The following is a 24,661-nucleotide window of genomic DNA, read 5'->3' as shown; positions in this document are numbered from 1 at the left end:
GATGCATCACCAGATTTAGTTCTGCCAGAACAATCCATAAATTATTTAAAGTTCCTCTTCATTTCTCACAAAGCAATGTTTGCAAAGCTTGTCCATGAAAAATCATTGTAATTCCAGAAGATCATGATAGATTTGCAAGACAGGAATTTGTCCTGTGCTTCCACATGGACTTCTGCCTGCCTAGTTATGAATATAGTAGAAGTTAAATGAAAATGCACAGTTATTTCCCTTTTAAACATGAAGTTTTTTTAGCTCTGGTTTTATTTGAACATTTTCTCTACCATTTCTTTAACCGCAATTGAGTAAGAGCAGCTATGTCTTATGGCTTTCTACTGTGAAGTGTCCGAAAGTGTAAGGTGGCCGGATGTAAAAATACTATGAAAGTATGGATAATAAACTGCCCACTTTCCGTCTACTGCAACTTCCCTGAGGTTTTGTTTGCAGGGCCCAGCTGCACATACAGACATGATGGAATTTGGTTTGTGAAGAACCCACAAAAATTACACAAATAACTCAGATTTTTAATGAATAATACACAGACATGCACCTGCTTCAGGGACTTCATAGATTAGTTTTGTGACCAATAGAAAAGCCCTTTGGAATTCAATTACATGGCTACAAAACAGAAAATAAAACTGGTTACACTTTTAGAACTGCTATCAGCAAAATGAAAATGTTAACTAGTTCTTGGGGCAGCCTTTTTTTTAGGTTGTTTCAATTTGCTTTGCTTCTGTCAGACTTACTATAAAGTCATAATATTCTGCTCTTTATTATCTACTCTTCTTGCAGCTGGAGCCGCTTGCAGAAGATATTCTCCACCAAACCCCGAATATGAATGCTGTTATTTCTTTACAGAAGATCATTGAAATTCAAAGTATGTCTTTAATTTTTTTTTTAATTTCTAATCAGGTACAATTAATTAAACATATTGAGAATGAGAACACATGAAAAACATATTTGAGCTTCTCAAATATGAGAATCATATTTAGAATTCTAATTTACACACATTATGTATTTATACCTAAATGTGTTACTGCCTTGCTCTTAATGTGCTTAATCTAACCTTACACTGATAACTCAGAGCCTTTATATTTAGAACCATGTTTTTCTCATATTTTCCAAGTGCTTGGATTCTTTTTTCATTACTACCACTAAGTATCCATTAAAAAATGAAATTAATATAGAAATTTTAATTATATTGTCTAATCTTAACTAAGGGTAAGTTATCTCCTAATGATGTTAGAATTAAGGAATCATTTACTGGTTTTCAGTTTGTCAAGAGAGGAGAAAGTTAGTGAAAAAGCCTCACTACTAGAAAATCTAGGGTCCCTGGGTGGCTCAGTTGGTTGAGCCGCTGACTTTGGCTCAGGTCATGATCTCGCAGTCTGTGAGTTCGAGCCCCACATTGGGCTGTGTGCTGAGAGCTCAGAGCCAGGAGCCTGCTTCGGATTCTGTCTCCCTCTCTCTCTGCCCCCAAAAATAAAAATAAACGGTAAAAAAAAAAAAATAAAAACAAAAGAAAAGAAAATCTAAACAAAGGACGGAAAGTCAGAAACTTTATTATCCATTTCCCTTCACACACATAAACACACATACACACACTTGAAATCAAGCATAAATTAACACAAAAGTTAGCATGAAGGGAAAAACCAAATGGCAAAATTATGTGTGAAGAAGAATCAGGAAAACCCTTAGCTTTGCTATTGTCCTATAGAAGCATTTTTTAAATACCACTAAAGAAACCACCTTCCAGCTTTCTAAGTTTTTGACTTTGCTAGCTCAGAAGCAATTTTGAGATATGGGTGTATGTGGGGTGCTGTGACTATTTACAAATCATGCCATATAGGAGCTCAAAGCAATCTCCACTTTACTTAATTTCATTATTGCCTGGATTGAAGGTCATAGGTTCCCCATAAATGTTTATTAGTTATATCATAACTGGAATAAAGTCCAAATTTTAAGGATCTTCAGAGACTAGAAATGTAAACATTCAAATATTTGGAACCAAAACCTGTCATTATATTGTCTCATTTCCATTGAGAGTAAATTAAGAGACTCTATTATATATTGTTCTGGATCTTAAGGAAAGGGATCTTAAAATGATCTTTGACAGCCTTCTCATATTCATCTACATCCACTCTAATACCCCTTTCAGGTAATCAATAGTATAAAAATACCTACTTTTTATACATATTATTTTCTTTTATTCTGAGCACTCTTTTGCCATTATACACATAGATTATTAAAAGTTATTGTTCTTATGTATCTTCTGATTGTATTAGCATTCTTTAATACTTATGATATGTTGATAGAAGATAATTTCATCAGTCATCAAGGCACAGAAGTTATGAAGAAGAATAGGTAGAGTTTCTGGCATCAAAGAGTTATAGTCCAGTGAGTGAGAGACGCTTCAATAGATCCTTCCAATGTGGGGTCATGAGGTGCACTGAGACAGTAGAGAAGGAGCATTCTCTTTCTTAAGTCACTTTCAGTGGGGTTGAGAGATACTAGAAAGTGAGGAAGGTAGAAGGAAGGTTCAGGGAAGGCCTGTTGGCAGTGATAGGGCCTGAGCTTGGTGTTAAGGACTGAACAGGATTTGGGCCAGATGAAGAGCGAATGTTTGGAAGAGAGTAACAAAAGCAAGCTCTCAATTTTCACATAGGTATGAAAAAATCACAGTGTACATCTTCAAAAACTGTACTGTTGCCTTTTGTATTAGATCTAATTTCCTGGTAATAACTTTCTACTGCATGACTTTACCACGGACATTTTTGAGTGATTTTTTCAGTCTGCTCTAGCCAAACAAACCTGTTTGTCTCTTGAAAAAGACTCATTCTACTATCAAAACTTGCTCTATGAGAATTCTACCACTGTGGATTGTGAATTAGTCTTCTGTTCTAAAATGCATTCCACAGCACTCAACACTGACAACTACCCCCATTTAAAATCCCCTGTCTTGGGGCGCCTGGGTGGCACAGTCGGTTAAGTGTCCGACTTCAGCCAGGTCACGATCTCGCGGTCTGTGAGTTCGAGCCCCGCGTCAGGCTCTGGGCTGATGGCTCAGAGCCTGGAGCCTGTTTCCGATTCTGTGTCTCCCTCTCTCTCTGCCCCTCCTCCGTTCATGCTCTGTCTCTCTCTGTCCCAAAAATAAATAAAAACGTTGAAAAAAAAAATTAAAATCCCCTGTCTTTCTCAACTCCTACTGAGGATTCCATCCAGCATTTGTAAACCCAATACTTCCACTAACTCTCAACACTAACATGTGGATTTTAATTAGTAGCATTTTTCCTTAAATTTCTTCTATTATTTGAGTTTTTTGTGTACTTTATGGTCGGTTAGTCTTGGTTCCTTCTTTTGATGATAGTCAGGAGTATGGGAATCACATCTTTTCACCCCCCCATGTACCTGTGGAACGGGTTGACACCAGGGGAGATATTTAAAGTGCATAGGGGCCTGGGAATGGAAAGCAGGCAGAGTTAAGTTGGGAGGATTTGACCTTCAAGGCCCTAGGGAATGAGAGCTTGCATCAAAGGGAGTGTCTGAAGAAGGCCTCCTCTTTCTTAGCCATGGATACATGACATAGTGGGTACTGTTGTTGGCTACTCAGCAACAATGCCTTCCTAACTTCTACTCAAAAGAAGCCTGGTCTTAATCATGAATCCTTGCCACCAGATACCATGCAACTCAGAGACGATGAACTTATGCCCAGTTCCAGGGAAGCTGTTCTTCGTCTAAGCCTAAACTAGTTAACCCACTTAAATAGTGATTGGTTAAGGAATTGGGTATGTGACCCAATTTTGGCCACTGAGAATTAAAGATGGCTTCTTGGACAGTATTACTTTGATTCCTAAACCAGACAGAGACCCAGTAAAAAAAGAGAACTACAAGCCAATATCCCTGATGAATATGGATGCAAAAATTCTCAATAAGATACTAGCAAATAGAATTCAACAGCATATAAAAAGAATTATTCACCATGATCAAGTGGGATTCATTCCTGGGATGCAGGGCTGGTTCAACATCGGCAAATCAGTCAACGTGATACATCACATTAATAAAAAAAAAAGAGAAGAACCATATGATCCTGTCAATCGATGCAGAAAAGGCCTTTGACAAAATCCAGCACCCTTTCTTAATAAAAACCCTTGAGAAAGTCGGGATAGAAGGAACATACTTACACATCATAAAAGCCATTTATGAAAAGCCCACAGCTAACATCATCCTCAATGGGGAAAAACTGAGAGCTTTTTCCCTGAGATCAGGAACACGACACGGATGCCCACTCTCACCGCTGTTGTTTAACATAGTGGTGGAAGTTCTAGCATCAGCAATCAGACAACAAAAGGAAATCAAAGGCATCAAAATTGGCAAAGATGAAGTCAAGCTTTTGCTTTTTGCAGATGACATGATATCATACATGGAAAACCCGGCAGAATCCCCCAAAAGTCTGCTAGAACTGATCCATGAATTCAGCAAAGTTGCAGGATACAAAATCAATGTACAGAAATCAGTTGCATTCTTATACACTAACAATGAAGCAACAGAAAGACAAATAAAGAAACTAATCCCATTCACAATTGCACCAAGAACCATAAAATACCTGGGAATAAATCTAACCAAAGATGTAAGAGATCTGTATGCTGAAAACTATAGAAAGCTTATGAAGGTAATTGAAGAAGATTTAAAGAAATGGAAAGACATTCCCTGCTCATGGATTGGAAGAATAAATATTGTCAAAATGTCAATACTACCCAAAGCTATCTACACATTCAATGCAATCCCAATCAAAATTGCACCAGCATTCTTCTCGAAACTAGAACAAGCAATCCTAAAATTCATATGGAACCACAAAAGGCCCCGAATAGCCAAAGTAATTTTGAAGAAGAAGACCAAAGCAGGAGGCATCACAATCCCAGACTTTAGCCTCTACTACAAAGCTGTCATCATCAAGACAGCATGGTATTGGCACAAAAACAGACACATAGACCAATGGAATAGAATAGAAACCCCAGAACTAGACCCACAAACGTATGGCCAACTCATCTTTGACAAAGCAGGAAAGAACATCCAATGGAAAAAAGACAGTCTCTCTAACAAATGGTGCTGGGAGACCTGGACAGCAACATGCAGAAGGTTGAAACTAGACCACTTTCTCACACCATTCACAAAAATAAACTCAAAGTGGATAAAGGACCTGAATGTGAGACAGGAAACCATCAAAACCCTAGAGGAGAAAGCAGGAAAAGACCTCTCTGACCTCAGCCGTAGCAATCTCTTACTCGACACATCCCCAAAGGCAAGGGAATAAAAAGCAAAAATGAATTACTGGGACCTTATGAAGATAAAAAGCTTCTGCACAGCAAAGGAAACAACCAACAAAACTAAAAGGCAACCAACGGAATGGGAAAAGATATTTGCAAATGACATATCGGACAAAGGGCTAGTATCCAAAATCTATAAAGAGCTCACCAAACTCCACACCTGAAAAACAAATAACCCAGTGAAGAAATGGGCAGAAAACATGAATAGACACTTCTCTAAAGAAGACATCCGGATGGCCAACAGGCACATAAAAAGATGTCCAACGTCGCTCCTTATCAGGGAAATACAAATCAAAACCACACTCAGATATCACCTCACGCCAGTCAGAGTGGCCAAAATGAACAAATCAGGAGACTATAGATGCTGGAGAGGATGTGGAGAAACGGGAACCCTCTTGCACTGTTGGTGGGAATGCAAATTGGTACAGCCGCTCTGGAAAGCAGTGTGGAGGTTCCTCAGAAAATTAAAAATAGACCTACCCTATGACCCAGCAATAGCACTACTAGGAATTTACCCAAGGGATACAGGAGTACTGATGCATAGGGGCACCTGTACCCCAATGTTCATAGCAGCACTCTCAACAATAGCCAAATTGTGGAAAGAGCCTAAATGTCCACCAACTGATGAATGGATAAAGAAATTGTGGTTTATATACACAATGGAATACTACGTGGCAATGAGAAAGAATGAAATATGGCCCTTTGTAGCAACGTGGATGGAACTGGAGAGTGTGATGCTAAGTGAAATAAGCCATACAGAGAAAGACAGATACCATATGGTTTCACTCTTATGTGGATCCTGAGAAACTTAACAGAAACCCATGGGGGAGGGGAAGGAAAAAAAAAAAAGAGGTTAGAGTGGGAGACAGCCAAAGCATAAGAGACTGTTAAAAACTGAGAACAAACTGAGGGTTGATGGGGGGTGGGAGGGAGGGGAGGGTGGGTGATGGGTATTGAGGAGGGCACCTTTTGGGATGAGCACTGGGTGTTGTATGGAAACCAATTTGACAATAAATTTCATATATTGAAAAAAAAATAAAATAAAGTTAAAAAAATAAATAAATAAAGATGGCTTCTTGGATGTTCAGCCTGTGCAGTCACATAACTCCACACTTATAAGGACCCAATGCATAGTTTCATGCTCTTCCTAAGAGCAAAACTTTACTAAGTTTTGAAAAAGGGGCCCACATTTTTATTTTGCACTGGGCCCTGCAAATTATTCAGCCATTCCTGATAAAAATCAAGGTGTTAGTGATGTGAAAAGATATTTGCCAGGAAAGACTGATAGTAACTTTACCACAGGGAGAACACGAGTTGTGGTTAAGAAGGAACTGGTGAGTAAAGGTTGTAATGGGAAAGACAAATACAAGATGAGAATGATCTCTTGTCATTTGGGACATGAAGTAGAAAACAGTGCAGAGAAAGTTGTTTGAGACTGTGGCTTTGACACTATGTGGTACATTTTTATGTAGTTCTTTGAATTGTGTGTCTTTTGGGACCATTTGAATTGTATGTCTTTGGGGCCACTCTTCCAGACTAAAGAACCAGAAAAGGGCTGCATAAGGTCCATTAAGCAATAAAATAATGTGGGTGTTTCTGAGTAACAAACTTCATAATGGCTTGAGAAATTAAAATTAATGGGCTTCTGCCTTAGCAAACAATGCTAGATTTCCTTACAAACTATAAAATTGTACTCTTACTTTTATTTTTCTCTGTTTTATAACTCACTCTTCCATTCCAAGTCCTCTTATAGGGCTTCAGGCCCTTGACTAGGCTCCCCTTTTCCCCTTTGGTGGGGAAAGTAGTCAGGACCCACTACATAATTTGCAGATCCCAGTACAAAATGAAAATGTGTGAATACTTCCTTGTTAAAAAAATACTATAATTTCATGAAGGTGACAGCAGAGCACTGAATGCAACATGCGGGCCCTTCTGTATATGGGGGTCCTTTGCAACTGCACAGGTTGTCTTTAAGGTGGCCTTTGTTTAACTGAAGAACCCTCTCTTCACATGTGTCTCTGAGCATCTCACAGGTGCCTCCTTTTAACTTCGGGAGGTGTTTGAATTGTTAGTATAGGTTGTGAAGGATTCTTTTGTGCTACGGTTTGGGACTACAGTATCAGAAAACTATGTAAATGTCGAGAAGCAGGATTTGTAGCATGTGGGAAACATTCAGGCAAGTTCCTAGATAGCCTTGTCCCAAGACAGACAGCAAGGTGCTGACAGGCCTTCTGTGAATTTCTCTTTGAGAACAGAGCCCCCCAGCTGAGGGTATGCAGGTGCTGGAGGCTGTGATTAGCATTGGCCCTTTGCCTGGCCACATGTATGGGAATATTTGGCAGCAGGATCATCCCTGTTGTCCTGTCCTTGTTTATGTTACTCATTTAGCTAAGAAAGAAAGACCTTACTAGGCAACGGCAGGGCAATCATTATTCCTGACAGGTAATAAAGACCCCTCCTGACAGGTTAGGGTCTGGTTTCATCTCAAGATGGCGGATGTATACAAAGATCAACTATGTTTGAGATGGTCAAGAAGCTTCTTGTTTGCACATGCTGTTCACTTTGGTAACAAGTGTTCTGCCTCATCCCTATCAAGTTTTCTAGACTTAGCTCAGATGTTATCTCTTTTGAGAAGCCATGTATGAGTCTCCCTTTCTTGTTATTCTAGATTAGGTACATTTCCTGTGTGTTTTCATGGCAGAGATTGTTTTTGCTGGTGTTATTTGTTTTTAATTGCTATATTCTTTACACAATGTCTGTCCAAGGTAGGCATTGTGCAAATGTTTATTGAATGAATAACAGTTGAATCAGTTGAATCCGTTGATCTGTCCATATTTGCCACATTTTTTTCTTAGCCCAGGTTAATTTTCTTAACTAACTAACATAACTCCTTGGCTAGCCCATGCAGATAAGAGATTGAGAAGAATAGGCAAATTATGTATGAGCTCTTTTCTTCTGTCTTCCTTAACCCATAATGATGAATCACTTCTAAATTAGGAGGAACATGAATTACTTGTGAGCTACCACTTTCATCACTAATCTTAGAGGTGGCAATTCTCAGAGCTGAAACTAATAGTTTGCTGGTGGCTATAATCACCAGTGAGTGATGCCAGGTAAGAGTCAGCCCAGAGAAGGATAAAGAACCCTCATCTGTATGTTTCCTTTTCTAAAACCCACCCTAACAAGTTACAGAGTCCATTGAACTCTTCTTCCCTTCTTTTTCATTGTAAGGTGAGAAGCAGGGTTCCCAAATGACATTTTTCACACCAATCCTGGCCCATGATAACATTTTTACTGATTTTGAAGGGAGGAATTATGAAGTGAGTTTTCCATAAAACTCAATCCATGTTATTTGAAAGACTATAATTTTAAGCTCTAAAACATATAATGAATGATATTGATATTGATCTGTGAAACCCCAAAATATGAAAACCACAAGTATAGAGCCATGGTTTCCTTTCACTTACTCACTTTTTAGTAAGAAGAGTACTTTTTAAGTGTCAACCAATTTTGTAGACCTCCTGAATGATAATAGTGATAATCATAGTATCTTTTGATTTGTGGATCAAGAAAAATATATATGTACACAAGAATTTGAGGATTCTTTACAAATTTAGCTACAACGCTCCGCAGCTGATAAGTTGAAAAACACCAGGATAGAGGATTTTAAAATGACAGTAACTCCAATATGATCCTCTCTACCACTCACAAACATGATGAGGAGCAAGTCACTTAGCTTCTCTGAGAAATTTCAGTAAGAATGGCATGGCATATCACCATACTGCTTTTCTAAATTGGAGCTACTGTGGCAACAAAATGGCAAATAAGAAGCAAGATCATTAAAAAAATGTTTGGAATTTTCCCACTCCACCCCCCCACTTTCATCTTTTCCCCACACTAGTGATTCTTCCCTTGTTTAGTGAATTGGAGTCTTAGAATTCCATATTATGCCAATCACAGCAAAATAGTTACATAGGCCAGAATAAGGAAAGGACAGTATTTGTCATGTATGTTCTTATCAAATAACACCCATGTTTCCTGCATGTAAAATTTGTCAGTAGGCCCTATTTCTTAAAATACACACACACACACACACACACACACACACACACACACACACACGTATTATTTAGGGCAATGAGAAGTGAATTTATGGTCCTCTGAATTTATTCCACTTTTGAGGCCAATATGAAAAAGAATACAATTTTCTCACTTCAGGAGAATATACTGTGGAACTAGGTAATTGACTATAAGGTAGTCACTGATCCACTGGTTTAGGCACCACAATGAAATAAGAAGTAACAACTGATGTTGCAAGCAAACAGTGGCAAGTTAATTTTGTTGATTTCATTTCTACTCTATTTCCAAGGGAGATAACTAGTTGGTAAAATAAAATATAAACACTGTTGATGTACCCACTAAGTAGATCATCAGAGTAGTATAAGAGATTTATGTATAGTAATTAATGAAACAAAGCTATTAAAGTAAGGTAAGATTTGTTCTAAGGAGACAACCATTGTTTTCTTTTAAGTGAAATGCCCTTCTCAGCCATCTCCTCCCATCGTTCTAATTCCCCTTATCCACCCCCTTATCAAGGAGAAGGGGCGTTTACATCACAATTAAGGAGAAAATCCAGATTGTTTCTAAACTGAAAGGAATTTGCATATATCTGTTGTGAGGAAACTGTCCAATATCTTGACCTCAGGGGCTATGCACATGGATTAAAGGATTGTTCCCCATATTGCAACATGCACTGCATAAATCATCTTGCAACCTTTACTAGGTTCTTTAACTCCATTCCCAAAGCCTCAACCACATTAAGTTTTTTTTTTTTTTTTTTTTGCTCCTTCTTATTGTATTTTGATTTTCTACCTTTTTTTGATATATCTTTCTCTTTTCCTCTCTCCTCTACCTCCATCCTATTGAGATCCAGGAGAGAAGAGATACCCACAATGTTGGAAAGGTTTTAACTCAGAAGGATCTGAGGACTCATTTCAGTCAGGGAAGGAACATGCTCAAATCTGCACTTCACAAGATTATTATGCCTGCAAAAAGGACAGGAGATTTAGCATGGCTTATTGCCACATGTGAGCAGTTTAATTCGGAAGGAGAATTGACTTGCGATGTTAATTAATTGGCATGGAGAGAATTAATAATTTCCAGGTATCAAGCTTGAACAACTGAGTAGTTGGTGGTGTCACCTCCTGTGATAGGGAACAGCAGAGGAAGAAAAGGTTTGGAGAGCAAGATGAATGATATTAGACTTAAGAAGATATTTGGGGCATCTGGCTGGCTCAGTCAGAAGAGCGTGTGACTCATGGGGCACCTGGGTGGCTCAGTGGGTTGAGCGTCCAACTTCGGCTCAGGTCATGATCTCACATTTGTGGGTTTGAGCCCCGCATCAGGCTCTGTGCCGACAGCTCAGAGCCTGGAGCCTGCTTCTGATTCTGTCTCCCCCTCTCTCTCTCTGCCCCTCCCCTGCTCATGTGCTCGCTCGCTCTTTCTCTCTCTCTCTCAAAAATAAATAAACGTTAAAAAAAAAAAGAAGAAGAAGAAGAAGAAGAGCTTGTGACTCTTGATCTTGGGATGGTGAGTTTGAGCCCCAGGTCAGGTGTAGAGTTTTCTTTAAAGAAGAAATTTTGTTGATTGAAATGCTTGAAATTAGGGGAAAGGCATCATCATTCTAAATATGAGTTTTTCACTACAGTGAAGTCATGGAGGGACATTAGATTAAATTATTTATACAATTTAAACCCTGTAAACTGCTAGCAAATAGTAAAGTAATAATTATTAAGTGCTTTCAGTGTGCAAGGTACTGTTCTAAACACTCTTATTAATATAGATTAACTCATTTAATCTTCCTAACAACCCTATGAGGTAGGTACTATTTTCATTAACATTTTACAGCCAAGTAAACTGCAGCACATCTAGGTTAATCAACTTCTCCAAGGTCGCACAGTTAAAAACTGGATAAAGGCAACATCATAAATCAAGCAGTCTATCTCCAGAGTATATAGTCTTAGCCATTATGTTATTCTATCTCACAAATAAATTCATTATTTGTACTTTTTGTGTATACTTTTTCCATTTCTTTGAAAAATGACATATTTAGGGGAAAAATCAATTTAACTGAAGATTTGGAGTTTTGTAAGTTCTGGTTAATTGAGGTTTAGTCCGTTCTAGAAGGGCAGTGCCAAATTATAAGGAGCCATGGAGCTATGAATCCACTTTCGAGCCCTTTGTAAACTTGTGAAATACATCTAATCACAGAAAAATGCAAGGATTGGCAGAATTTCAAATCCCTACCCTGTTGAGTTTAAAACCTTGACTGTTGTCAGGTGTGAGCTGCTATTTGTCATAGATTTTTTGGTTTAGACAGAGGCCTTGACGTTGCAGCCCTGGGCCAGGCAGACCTTCACTGAAGAAAAGCAGCATTAGACATTTTCCCACTATTAACCCCACCAACCCTTACTTGTATCAGAGCCAGGTCAGACTTGCACATGTGGCTCTTTGAATGTTGATTTTGAACTTCTAATTAACCATTCTCTTGACATGTTGAGACTCTGATTATTGTTTAGTGGAGCACTAATACTAGAATATACCTGAATCAAAAGGAAAATCTGCTATCTGCTTAGAGACTTAACTTGTGTGGAATTTTTTTTAATTCCAGCTGCATCTATGGTTACAAGTTTTCTTTCACTCTTGTTCTACTAAGGCAAAACTAATCAAACCACAAGAATAAATAAAACTGAGTGTTTCTAAGACTGAACACTCTTTAAGAATAGGATTGCACTGTAATTATATACTCAGCTGTTAGCACCCAGATAAGCTTCACACACACATTCGATACCATTCACTGAGATAAGGCATGTTAGAAGGTCAAGTTTGGGAGAAGGTAATTTGCTAGGTGTTTATATACATTACATCTAGTCCTCACACAGCTCTGCAGTGAATAATTAGTTTCCTCATCTTGTTCATTAATAAATTGAGGCTTAGCAAGTTTAGGTTGCTTGTTGAAGGTCTTTCCACAAGTAAGCGGTCAACCAAGACTTGAATTCTGGTCTGACTTTGCTGTCAAAACCCTCTTTCTTTCTGTTAAAGCATATGACCTTCCTCTTCCTCATTTCATAGTTAAGTGCAGAGTTCCTCCACATTTCCTATTCCCAAGTATCCCAGGATAGACACTAAACTATACCTCTTTTAAAATATAATAGATTCTGCATACATTAAAACAGACTATTTTAATACATTACTGGGCTTGCTAGCATGTAAGGGAATAGGATGAAAAAACAAATAAACTGAAATTTAATAGAGTAAGTAACACAAAAAGGGAGAGTATCCCTGGGTCAAATGACAGTATCAGTGTTGTAACTGCACAATAAAGCATAAGGTCTGCATCAAAGTTGGGGATATGAATTTGATGGGTACCAGTGAGGTTTTATCTTGGTCTACTCCTGGTTCTGAAGGAAGCAAATGCACTTTCTTTCTGGAGGAAAAGTATCCCTAATTTAGACCCCAGTATATGCAGAGATGAAGTTCAACAAAATATGAATTCAAATAAATAAATAAACATACATATTTAAATAAATGGATAAAATCAAATATACAAGGGCACAAGCCACTAGGGAAAGTCAGCAGAAAAGAGAAACAAGAGAATAATAAGCCTTATCTGTGGGGTTAAAATAGAGGAGAGGCACTATTTTCAAGGAATGATAACGGATTAAAAATACTCATTTACTTTCACTTCTCCATGGAGTTCCACTAAGATAATAAAAAAGAGGGGTTTTATGTTGTTTTCTTTTGTTTGTTTTGTTTTGTTTTTAAGACATGGACTCATAGGGATAAAGAACAAAAAAGGAAATTATAAGAACCTGGAGAACATATGACCATCTGTTAGTGTCTTGGCAGACTTGGGGGGAAAAAAAGTCCTAAGCCAGTACTGGCAGGTATATCTCTGACAGTGAGGGATACATCAGACCCATATGCCATAGAGTTGTTGACTCACACACCTAAGACTCTTTATTTTATTTCATTTCGTTTCATTTGATTTATCATTTCTCTTAATTCATTTTCCTTTCCTTTCTTCACTTCTGTGTCCACCTTGAAAACAGTTAATGCCCAAATTCTTTTGCCCTTCTACCTTTCAATCTGCCCTAAAAATCTTGGCCTTCTACTTTACCAATCTAATAAAATCTCTACCCTGGATATATTCTACAAAGAACTTTCTCCAATACTGTACCTAAGTTAACAGGTCTGCTCATGATTATCCTGAATCATAGTACTTTGGCCTCCTGTAAATTTATGATCACCAAATTCAAATGGGCCCATTATAATCCTCCTGTATTACTCAGATCAATTTACTCTCTCTCTCTCTCAAACTATGCTTCTTCAAACTTCTCTCTCCTCAAACCTCTATCCATCTTACCTTTACCTCCCTCCTTCATCTCAGCAACAAACCTTAGAGTAAATTATAGCTACCAAACTGCTGTCTTTGAACTGTTCATTGCCATCAACATTTAAGCATCCTAAAATACTCCTCATCTTAAAAAACAAAACAATGGGGCGCCTGGGTGGCGCAGTCAGTTAAGCGTCCGACTTCAGCCAGGTCACGATCTCGCGGTCCGTGAGTTCGAGCCCCGCGTCGGGCTCTGGGCTGATGGCTCAGAGCCTGGAGCCTGTTTCCGATTCTGTGTCTCCCTCTCTCTCTGCCCCTCCCCCGTTCATGCTCTGTCTCTCTCTGTCCCAAAAATAAATAAACGTTGAAAAAAAAATTTTTTTTAAAACAAAACAAAAAACCCAAAAACCAACCTCAACTACCTCACTCCTTTAGCTTACTACCTATCTCTCTTCAACCCTTTAGGAACCAAATCTTGAAAAAATGTTTCTATCTAGCCGTCTCCATTTTCTTAGTTCCAGTCCCTGTCAGAACCAGTCTAGTGTGGTTGCAGTCTCACTGTGGTCACAGTGGCCTTTCTGCTGCCAGATTTAAAAAGGTGACTTTTTGAAACTTTTTATTTTGAAATGATTTTACATTTAGAGAAAAGTTGCAATTATAATACAGAGTTCTCATATGACCTTCACTCAACTTCCCCTAATGTTAACATCTTGCATAACCATAGCAATAATTACAGAAAGTAACAAATTAACAGTAATATAATTCTGTTAACTAAACTATAGACAAAGGAGTCCACCAGTTTGTTCACTCTTTTCCTTGTTCTGTTCCAGGATTCAGTCTTTGATTGACACATTGCATTTAGTTGTCATGTCTCAGTCTTCTCCCATCTGTGATAGTTCCCCAGTCTTTTTATGATCTTGGCACTTTTAAAGAGTGCTGGTCAGTTCATTTAAAGAATATCTTTCAGCTTTGTATTTTCTGATGTTTTTCGTGAATAGATTGAGGGTGTGCATTTTGGACAAGATTACCACAGCAGTGATGCAGTTTCTTAGTGGTTCAGATCCATGGCACATAATGTGAATATGTCTTATTATTGGTGAGGTTAAACTTCATCCCTTGATTAAGGAGCTCTCCAATGTGATGTTATAATGCTTCCCTATGGAATGAATAAATATGTTGGAAAGATAGTTTGCAATTATGCAAATATCCTGTTTCTCCCCAAGCTTATCCACTAATTTTAGCAGCCATTGGTAGATCGTGCCTGCTAAAATTATTACTCGGGTGTTCCAATGCTGATTTTCTATTTCCCTTACTCCTTAGAAGTAATGAGGATCTGTCCTTTCTCTTCCCATTATTAATTTTGTTGCAAATTATTCTCGCTTTGGATCTTTTTCAGGCTGGCTCCTATGTCCTTTGGACATGGTCCTATCTTTTTGTGAGCATTTTCTTAGTTTTTGGCATCACAAGATGTTCCAACTTCACCTTGATTTTCACCTACTACTCTGAGTTCTTCAGAGAAACATAATCTATATAACAATAACTATAATAAGTGTATATATATATGTATATATATATGTATATATATATGTATATATATGTGTATATATATGTGTATATATATATGTATATATATATGTATATATATATGTATATATATATGTATATATATATGTCATATATTTGTATATAAATAATGAGGCAGTAGATCATGCAGTTGTAACTGAAGCTGAGAATTCCAAAATCTGCACTTGGCAAGCTGGAAACCCAGAAGAATAAATAGCAGAGTTCCAGTCCAAATTCAAAGACCCAAGAACTAGGAAAACCAGTGGTTTAAGTTCTGAGACCAAAGACAAAAGAAGATTGATGTCCCAGCTTGAAGAGAGTCAGAGAGAATTCTCCCTTATTTAAGTTTTTATTTTATGCAGGCCATAAATCTGCTGAATGAAGCCCACCCACACTGGGGAGGGCAATTTGCTCTACTCAGTCTACTGACTCAAGTGTTAGCCTCATCCAGAAACACCTTCCCAGACATACTCAGAGTAATGTTTAACCAAATATCTGAGTACTCCGTGGCCCAGTAAAGTTGATAATAAAAATTAACCATCACAAGTCCATCTCTTGTCAACTTGGCACCATACACATCTCCTTAAACCATACTTAATCTCTAATTGTAGACAATAACAAGTTCATAGTTCTGCCTAACATGATACAACTTTCCTAAGTACAACTGAAAACACACCAAGCACTTCACCAGGACAGTAGCTAGAGTTTTGAGTAATGTTTGGTCTTCTCATTGTCTCATAACTTAAATTCTATAAATGTAAAATTAACAATAGTTAAATATTGTTATGCAATGTTTATTGTTATTAATAATAAATATTATGATATAAAGTCATTGCATCTTGGGGCGCCTGGGTGGCGCAGTCGGTTGAGCGTCCGACTTCAGCCAGGTCACGATCTCGCGGTCCGTGAGTTCGAGCCCCGCGTCAGGCTCTGGGCTGATGGCTCGGAGCCTGGAGCCTGTTTCCGATTCTGTGTCTCCCTCTCTCTCTGCCCCTCCCCCGTTCATGCTCTGTCTCTCTCTGTCCCAAGAAATAAATAAACGTTGAAAAAAAAAATTTAAATCTTCATCCGGCCTTTAAAAAAAAAAAAAAAGTCATTGCATCTTATGTTACATGATAAAGGAAGAGAGGACAGAGGAAAACAGAGATATTTGCATACAGATATATTCATAATAAAATAAGGAGGAAATACTCTTGACAGTTACAATCCTTGTTATGGAACTAGTCTTATGGCCATAGTTAGTATTTATAACTACCTTCTTCCATTACCCATTCTGTATTCCCTATGCCTCCAGGAAGCAACTCAACTGATTATGGTTAACTGGTGGAATGAATCAAACCTTCATTCTGGAATTAGTAGTCCTGCATGGATTGGGTTTTTGTAGTTTTCCACTGACCTTAATCACAGAGCATAGTGGTACCAAGGTATGCCCTAAGCGATCTGTATTCCACACATTCTCTTCCTTACTCCATTGTGGAGTAGCAGTCCAATTTTTCCTTGATAATCAGGGTTAATCATCCCAACCAGCACAGTAATTTCCTGTCTTTGCCTGTTGATTCAAAGGCATAAGAAGGCCAAAGTTTTAACTTCCAGCTCAATGGAATCATTGTTATGTCCCCTGGTGGAAGCTTGGGCTAGCAGAGCGTAAAGTCACAGGAACAAGAAGTAAAAATTTTGCCAATGGTATAATATTGAGTAGTGAAACTTCCATTTTCACCCCTTGATTCCTGGACACATGAGTACTGGATATGGGAGAAATACCACCATATATTGGATTCTGGTAGAGAGTATATGCATCTTCCTAGAGAAACTTGCCCCAGTCCTAAAAATATTACCAGCTGGCTTGCATTGAAACTGAACCTTTTATAGGCCATTCCACTATTGTATCAACCAGTTACTTCTACTCTGCTGTTCTTTATGGTAACCACACCTACCTTGCCTTTGGTGATTGAATGCTGCCACTTGCCCCCTGCCACTCGGATCCAGTTGCTCCCACCATATTTAGGTTTCCCAATTCATTGACCACAATTCCCACTGTAGATTATGGTCTGCGGAAATAAGCAATCACAAGTCTTTTCAGGAATTCTAGTACTCGCCTTGCAAATTTATCTCATAGTCATGGTAAAAGGCATGTCTTCTGGATCCTTCCAGTGTGGATGAATAGGTCACAAAGGACAAATACACTCTAACAGTCTAATATTCCTATGTCTTCAAATCCCATTAAACCAAGGGAGTTCTTACATTTCTAAATCACTCACCGAGAACCACATTTTTGTCCATGTTTTAGCCAACCAAACAAATGAGCTGTTCGAGCCCTTCTGAATACCCCTAACTGCAACATTAAATGCAGAATCTCTGCCTAGTGAGTTCATCATTCCCTACCTAAATCCTTTTCACACTATACATTCTTCTTGTAATTGTACAATATGGATAAGTTATTTCAACCCTGTTTACTTCAGTCTGCTCATTTGTAAAATAAAGAAAGTAAAAAATTCTATCTCACAAGGTAATTTTAAAATTATATGAAATTACATATACATTATCAGGCAAATAATAGGCATTCAAAAACTGTTTCTTATCATTTTACTTATTGTTGTGTTTCTCCCAGACCATAGCTTCATAGTCCTCTCTATAGGAATAACTCCAAAAATTTATATCTTCAGCTCAGACCTCAGATCTGAGTTCCCTATGTTTATTAAAGCTCTAGTTCAGCATCTTTTCCTTGATATCACCAAAGTACATTTAGTCAACATGTCCAAAGCTATTGTCATTATTCTTTCTCTAAACCTTAGCCTCTTCCAGGTTACTTGATCCAAGTAGATGGCACCCTTATACTTCCAGTTTTTCTAGGAATCTAGTTTTTATAGGAATTTAGGAATTAGTTTTTGTGTTGTTTCCATTGCTATCTACATCCTAACCATAATCCCATCCTTTTTGTTGTATCCCTTCAACATTTCATTCATCTATCCTCTTAGTTTTGTTCCCATGGCCACTCTCCCAAATCAGGCTTCCATCTTCTTTCTCCTAGACCATTTCTATATCATACAAAATGGTCTGCCCACATCCACCCCTGCTTTTTCCACTTTTTTGTCTAAAGTTCTGCCAGAATAACTTTTTACAAAATAAGTCTTAGTCTGTATACCTCCTTGCTTTAAACCAGATGTCGGGGCGCCTGGGTGGCGCAGTCAGTTAAGCGTCCGACTTCAGCCAGGTCACAATCTCGCGGTCCGTGAGTTCGAGCCCCACGTCAGGCTCTGGGCTGATGGCTCAGAGCCTGGAGCCTGTTTCCGATTCTGTGTCTTCCTCTCTCTCTGCCCCTCCCCCGTTCATGCTCTGTCTCTCTCTGTCCCAAAAATAAATAAACGTTGAAAAAAAAAATTTTTTTTTAAATAAAAAAATAAAATAAACCAGATGTCAACAAAGTTTTTCTGTACAATGTAGGATACTAAATATGTAAGGCTTTGTGTTGCAACTGCTTAATTCTTCCATTGTAGCAAGGAAGCATCCATAGCCAGTGTGTGATGAACACAGTTGTATTTAACTACAACCTAATTTACGAAAGCAGGGTGTGGGACCAACTTGGTTTCTGAAAAATGAAAAATCTGAAACAAGTGTATCTGGATGGGATGTTGAAATAACAGACACCAGTTGTGAAGGACACCAAAAATTCTGGGCTGGAAGGTGGAAAGAGAAATATTTAACATTGCTGCCACCTGGTATGCCAGGCAGGTGTGCTGTAGCCACAACTTGTGACATGCGTAAAGGTACCAAGCCGCCAGAAAGTGGGGTTAGGGAAAATGTGGGGAATAAAATGTTAGGGATGGATAAAATATATTCAAGAAATAGAGTGGGAGTAGTCCTGCATACAGCATTTACATTCTGAATGTTTTTTACATTGCAGTTCCACAATTATTTATTTTGTGGTTACTTGCATATTTTGATTTTGCTATTAATACTGTTGGCTGAAATGTGATCAGAAGCAAACATACCTGTTAAAAAATGTAGTGCTCAATTGCTGTTTCCTAGGAAAGTTGATAAAGAACATGTATCTTCCACAAAATGTTTGTCAGTGTTCATCGTTCATCACGGGGACATAATCATATCATAAATGACATGAATACTGAAGACAATAATACTGCTGAATGAGTAGCAGTATCTACTTTAAAATTGAGTATTATTAGAAGAAAAACAAAACAAAAATAAAAACTAAAGCCAAAGATGGCAGTTTAACAAGTGCAGTTGCAGAAGGTACATTTAAGTATCACTTTGTGAAGCATGACTTTTTATTTAGATAAAATGACCATGCATCTCCATTTTAAAAATAAATTTTGAATTTCAAGTGTTCTTTTCAAACTCCAAAGTGAGGTAATGGTTGTTACATGTTGACTCCACTGAAAGAATCTCTTGGTTCAATGATACAGTGTCCTTAGATGCTTCAAACAGAAAAATCAGTTAGTTCTAATAATGGTTTGATATTTTTCATTCAATTTATGGAATCAAAGTAGAGCTTTTAGAAATAAATCTGCCAAAAATGAAAGATTGGGTATTATTATGAATGCCATTATAAATTACAGTGAAAATCTAACACTGACAATAAAATAACTTGGTTTTATATTAATATGCAAATTTAGATTTGGGGGGAGCATAGCTTAATCTTAACAGAAATGTGTTTGTCATTAATTATAAACAATATAAATTCCCTAAATTTTTATAAATAACAATAAAATTAAACAATAATTTAATAAAATTTTATTTAAAAATTTCTTTTGAAAACCAAGCAGGTGGGTGCCTAGGTGGCCCAATCAGTTAAGCGTCCGACTTCAGCTCAGGTTATGACCTCACAGTCTATGGGTTCAAGTCCCACATCGGGCTGTGTGCTGACAGCTCAGAGCCTGGAGCCTGCTTCAGATTCTGTGTCTCCCTCTCTCTCTCTGCCTCTCCCCCACTCATGCTCTGTCTCTCTCCATCTCGAAAAAATGAATAAACATTAAAAAAATAAAAATAAATAAATAAAAAAGCAAGCAGGCTAAGTATTCTACCAATAAAAATGTAAGGTATTTTCTCAAAATTTAAAATACCTTTATATAAATCCAGGATGAAACACAGGTAAATGAATTACTGCTAAATGAAATACAAAGTTTTTGAAATACAGCTGATATTGATGACAAAGGAAAAAAAAACCTTCAGCATGGCAGTTCAGATTTCCTCTCTTAGTTGCCCGTTATCAACCATACTTTAGAAATGTTTGAGATGATTATTCTAATATTGAACTATTTTGTAAATGAGTTTCTGAATTTTCATTATATTTTTTCTATTCAGAATTCATTAAGCAAAATATTCAATAAATGGACCTCTGCCCCTACGTATGAAGAAGTAACTACTCTAGGAATTGTCCTTTGATTAGAAATAAAACTAGAAAAACATATATATGGAACACTGTTTTGGGCACTGAGCACCAGATACTGAAGGCCTATAATCCCAGCAGGAAACAAACAAGGAAAGAGAAATATGAGTCCTACAGTTGCCTGAGGTTACTGATAGAGGGAAATCTCGAGGCTTCAGCATAGGGAGGGAGAATACAAATAGAATCCAATTACTTTTCTGAGTTGAAGATAAAGTAATCAGTGTTTGGGGAGATTGAAGTGACTTCGAATTTGTGAGTCAGAATATTTGAGGTGAAGTTGCTGCACAGAGAAGAAATTCTGTGTATCTGGACAGGAGTGTCTTTAAACCTTTATCTTACTTATTTTACATGCATGAGGTGAAATTCCACAAGGCTGGAGAACTAACCATTGGAAACCAGTAGGTTAAACAATTCAAACAGTTCACACAGGACTGAGAATAATTTGCATTCCTCTCAGCCAGAGTGGAGAGACCTTGTAATACATAAGGCAACATGTAGAGAAATCAAAATGGTTTTCTCTTAGTTTTGGACTAAATTAGCCTTGTACTAAAACCTGCTTGGGAGCCAATTTGACAGAGTATGAGCAAGCCTCAAAAGGATCATACTGATTGCATGATTTAATTGTGTGCCCAAATAAAGTCCAACATGTCAAAGAACACATCAAAATTCAATAACCAGAAATGTTCAAATTATTAATGCCAAGCATCCAAATGAAAATTACCAGACATGCTATGAAATGGGAAAATATGACCTAGAACTACAAGACAAATCACTGATTCAGAAATTCAGAGGGGAGGAGTTAAGATGGTGGACAAGTATGGGGACCCTGGACTTTCCTCATCCCTCAAACACTGCTATATTGAGGTCAGATCATTTGGAACACCCAGGAAATTGACCTGAGGACTGGCAGAACAATTTCCAAGGTTGTCAGGAGTCAGCATGGTAGGTATGAGGTGCATGGAAGTGAATTGAGGGAGAGAAAAACAGTGGTGCCTCAGAAGGGAAGGGAACCCTTTCCATAGGGAGAGAAAAGGGAGACAGAGAGGGGTTAAGAGAGTGTGGTATCATGTTTGCACAAGACAAAAACCTCTCTGGACCACAGACTGGGGACCGAGAGGTACTGAGTGTTGCAGTTTTTTTGCAAACAACTTGTGGAGCTCAAACTCTGAAGTTTTGGAAGTGTGTGAGTTTCTCCGCAGTAGAGCTGTGGAGTTCACTCCTGGGGAGAAGCAGGGCACTGGTCCCAGAGTGCATAGCATAGTGTAGGGATCTCCTGGGTCTCAGTGGAAAGAACATTCCCCTTCCTGGAGTACATTTGGAAGAGGGTAAGTTGCCTCTCCCAGGACAAAAGACCCTGCAGGCACCAGCAAAAGGCCTTTCATCAGCAAGGGACAGAGGTGTGTGCAGAGGGCAGATGACTTGGTTGTTGCTTTCCAAAGTGCTACACTGTACATTTCATGCAGAGTGCACATGCACTGTTTTTATCTGGGGCAAAGGATATCAGACACAGCACAGAGTGGAGAGGTTTTTGGGACAAAGCACATCAGGCACAGCTCAGAGAGGCTGTACTCTAGGGGAGGGGCATGGATATGTGCAGTGCTGGGTCCCTCGAGATTTCAAGTTTTGATTCCCAGCCACAGAGCAAAGATAAATTGCAGGAGAGCTCTGGTGCAGGGTACGCTGACTGCCCTCGCTATTCTTTGAGGGCTTCCTGAATGAATAGGGAGTGTGTGAGATCCTTTGTCCAGAGACAAGAGAGTCAGGTGACGCCATTTTACCTTTCACCACCAACACAGTGGGACTTCAGAGAGCAACACAGCAGCCCCCAGTAGAAGCTGGACCCACTTAACCCCACCCCCCTGTACCTGGAAACTGCATTGGTAATGGGACAGGTCTGACTCTGAGCCAGCTCAGTGGGCCTCTCCTCCAGAAGACCAGCATAGGCAGCACCCCACATGCACCAACTGTACTAATCATAGAGTGCTTCAAAGCATCACCTACAGTTCTGGTAGAAATAGGACCAAGCTTACTTTTTTCCCTTCCTCCTCCTTCTCCCTTCTCCCTCCTCATCTTCCCTTCTCCCTCTTCCCTCCTCCTCCCTCCTCTCCCTCCTCCTCCCTCCTCTCCCTCCTCCTCCTCCTTCTGTGTCTTCTATACATCATATACGGAGTCAGAAATCAGTCCTCAACAAGTACCAAAAGATTGTGATCAAACCATGTATATTTTCAGATCATGATGCTATGAAACTTGATGTCAACCACAAGAAAAAATTTGGAAAGCCCTCAAATAAATGGAGGTTAAAGAACATCCTATTAAAGAATAACAGGTTAACCAGAAAATTAAAGAAGAAATTTTAAAAATACATGGAAGAAAATGAAAATGAGAACAGAACAGTCCAAAACCTTTGGATGCAGCAAAGGCAGTCCTAAGAGGGATGTATATTGCAATTCAGGCCTATCTCAAGAAGCAAGAAAGGTTCCAAATATAAAACCTAACCTTACATCTAAGGGAACTAGAAAAGGAATAGCAAACAAAGCCTAAAGCCAGCAGAAGAAGGGAAATAATGAAGATTAGAACAGAAATAAATGATACAGAAACCAAACAAAAACAGAAACATAGATCAATGAAACTAAGAGCTGGTCCTTTGAAGGAATTAACAAAATTGATAACCCCCTAGCCAGACTTCTCAAAAAGAAAAGAGAGAGGATCCAAATAGATAAATGAATGAAAGAGAGGTCACAACCAACACCACAGAAATACAAACAATTATAAGAGAATACGAAAAATTATATGCCAACAAACTGGACAATCTGGAAGAAATGGACAAATTCGTAGAAACTCAGAAACTACCGAAACTGAAATAAGAAGAAATAGAATACAGACCCATACCCAGCAAGAAATTGAATCAGTAATGAAAAATCTCCCAACAAGCAAGGGTCCTGGGCCAGATGGCTTCCCAGGGGAAGTGTACCAGACATTTAAAGAAGAATTAATTGGGGTGTCTGTGTGGCTCAGTTGCTTAAGTGTCTGACTTGATTTTGGCTCAGGTTGTGATCTCAAGGTTCCAGCCCTGCATCAGGCTCTGCACTGAAAGCACAGCGCCTGCTTGGGAATTTTCTCTTCCCCTCTCTCTGCCCTCCCTGGCTTGTTTGCCCACTCTCTCTAAATAAACAGACAAACATAAAAAAATAAAGAAGAATTAATACCTATCCTTCTCTAGCTTTTCCAAAATATGGAAATGGAAGAAAAACTTTCAAACTCATTCTATGAATCCAGCAGTATCTTGATTCCAAAGCCAGACAAAGACCCCACTAAAAAGGAGGATTACAAGCCAGTATCCCTGATGAACACTGATAGGAAAATTCTCAGTAAAATACTAGCAAAGCGAATTCAACAGTACATTAAAATAATTATTCACCGTGATCAAGTGGGATTTATTCCTAGGCTGCAGGACTGGTTCAATATTCTCAAATCAATCAACATGATATGCCACATTAATAAAAGAAAGGATAAGAACCATATGATCCTGTGAATCGATTCAGAAAAAGCATTTGACAAAATATAGCATCCCTTCTTGATAAAAACTCTAAGAAATCACAGAATCAATCCCATTTGCAATTGCACCAAAAACCATAAGATACCTAGGAATAAACCCAACTAAAGAAGTAAAAGATTTGTACTCTGAAAACTATGGAACACATATGAAAGTGATTGAAAAGGACACAAAGAAATGGAAAAGCATTTCATGCTCATGAATTGGAAGAAAAACATTGTTAATATATCTATGCTATCCAAAGAAATATACACATTTAATGTAATCCCTATCAAAATGCCAGAAGCATTTTTCCCAGAGCTAGAATAGACAATCCTAAAATTTGTATGGAACCAGAAAAGACCCTGAATAGCCAAAGCAATGTTGGAAAAGGAAAACAAAAGTGGATGCATCACGATTCTGGATTTTAAACTATATTACAAAGC

The 24,661-nt window shown here is 38.3% G+C and overlaps 1 protein-coding gene across 18 annotated transcripts in view; it reads left to right on the top strand.

The window, feature by feature from the left end:
• HDAC9 (histone deacetylase 9) overlaps nucleotides 1–24,661 on the top strand; it is a 931,635-nt gene that overhangs the window by 876,832 nt on the left and 30,142 nt on the right. For all 18 annotated transcript variants that reach the window (XR_005789365.1, XM_040472481.1, XM_040472497.1 and 15 more), the window contains one exon: nucleotides 790–874. Coding sequence is in view for 17 of the 18 variants with exons in the window: in XM_040472481.1 (XP_040328415.1) it covers nucleotides 790–874 (85 nt within the window). In the remaining variant the exon portion in view is untranslated. The remainder of the gene's footprint in view (nucleotides 1–789; nucleotides 875–24,661) is intronic.

This window comes from Herpailurus yagouaroundi, unplaced genomic scaffold (genome assembly GCF_014898765.1).
Source record: "Herpailurus yagouaroundi ecotype Mexico unplaced genomic scaffold, PumYag 100, whole genome shotgun sequence".
NCBI lineage: Eukaryota > Metazoa > Chordata > Mammalia > Carnivora > Felidae > Herpailurus > Herpailurus yagouaroundi.
Note: the sequence above shows the minus strand (reverse complement) of the source record. Positions and strands in the feature narration are given on the sequence as shown.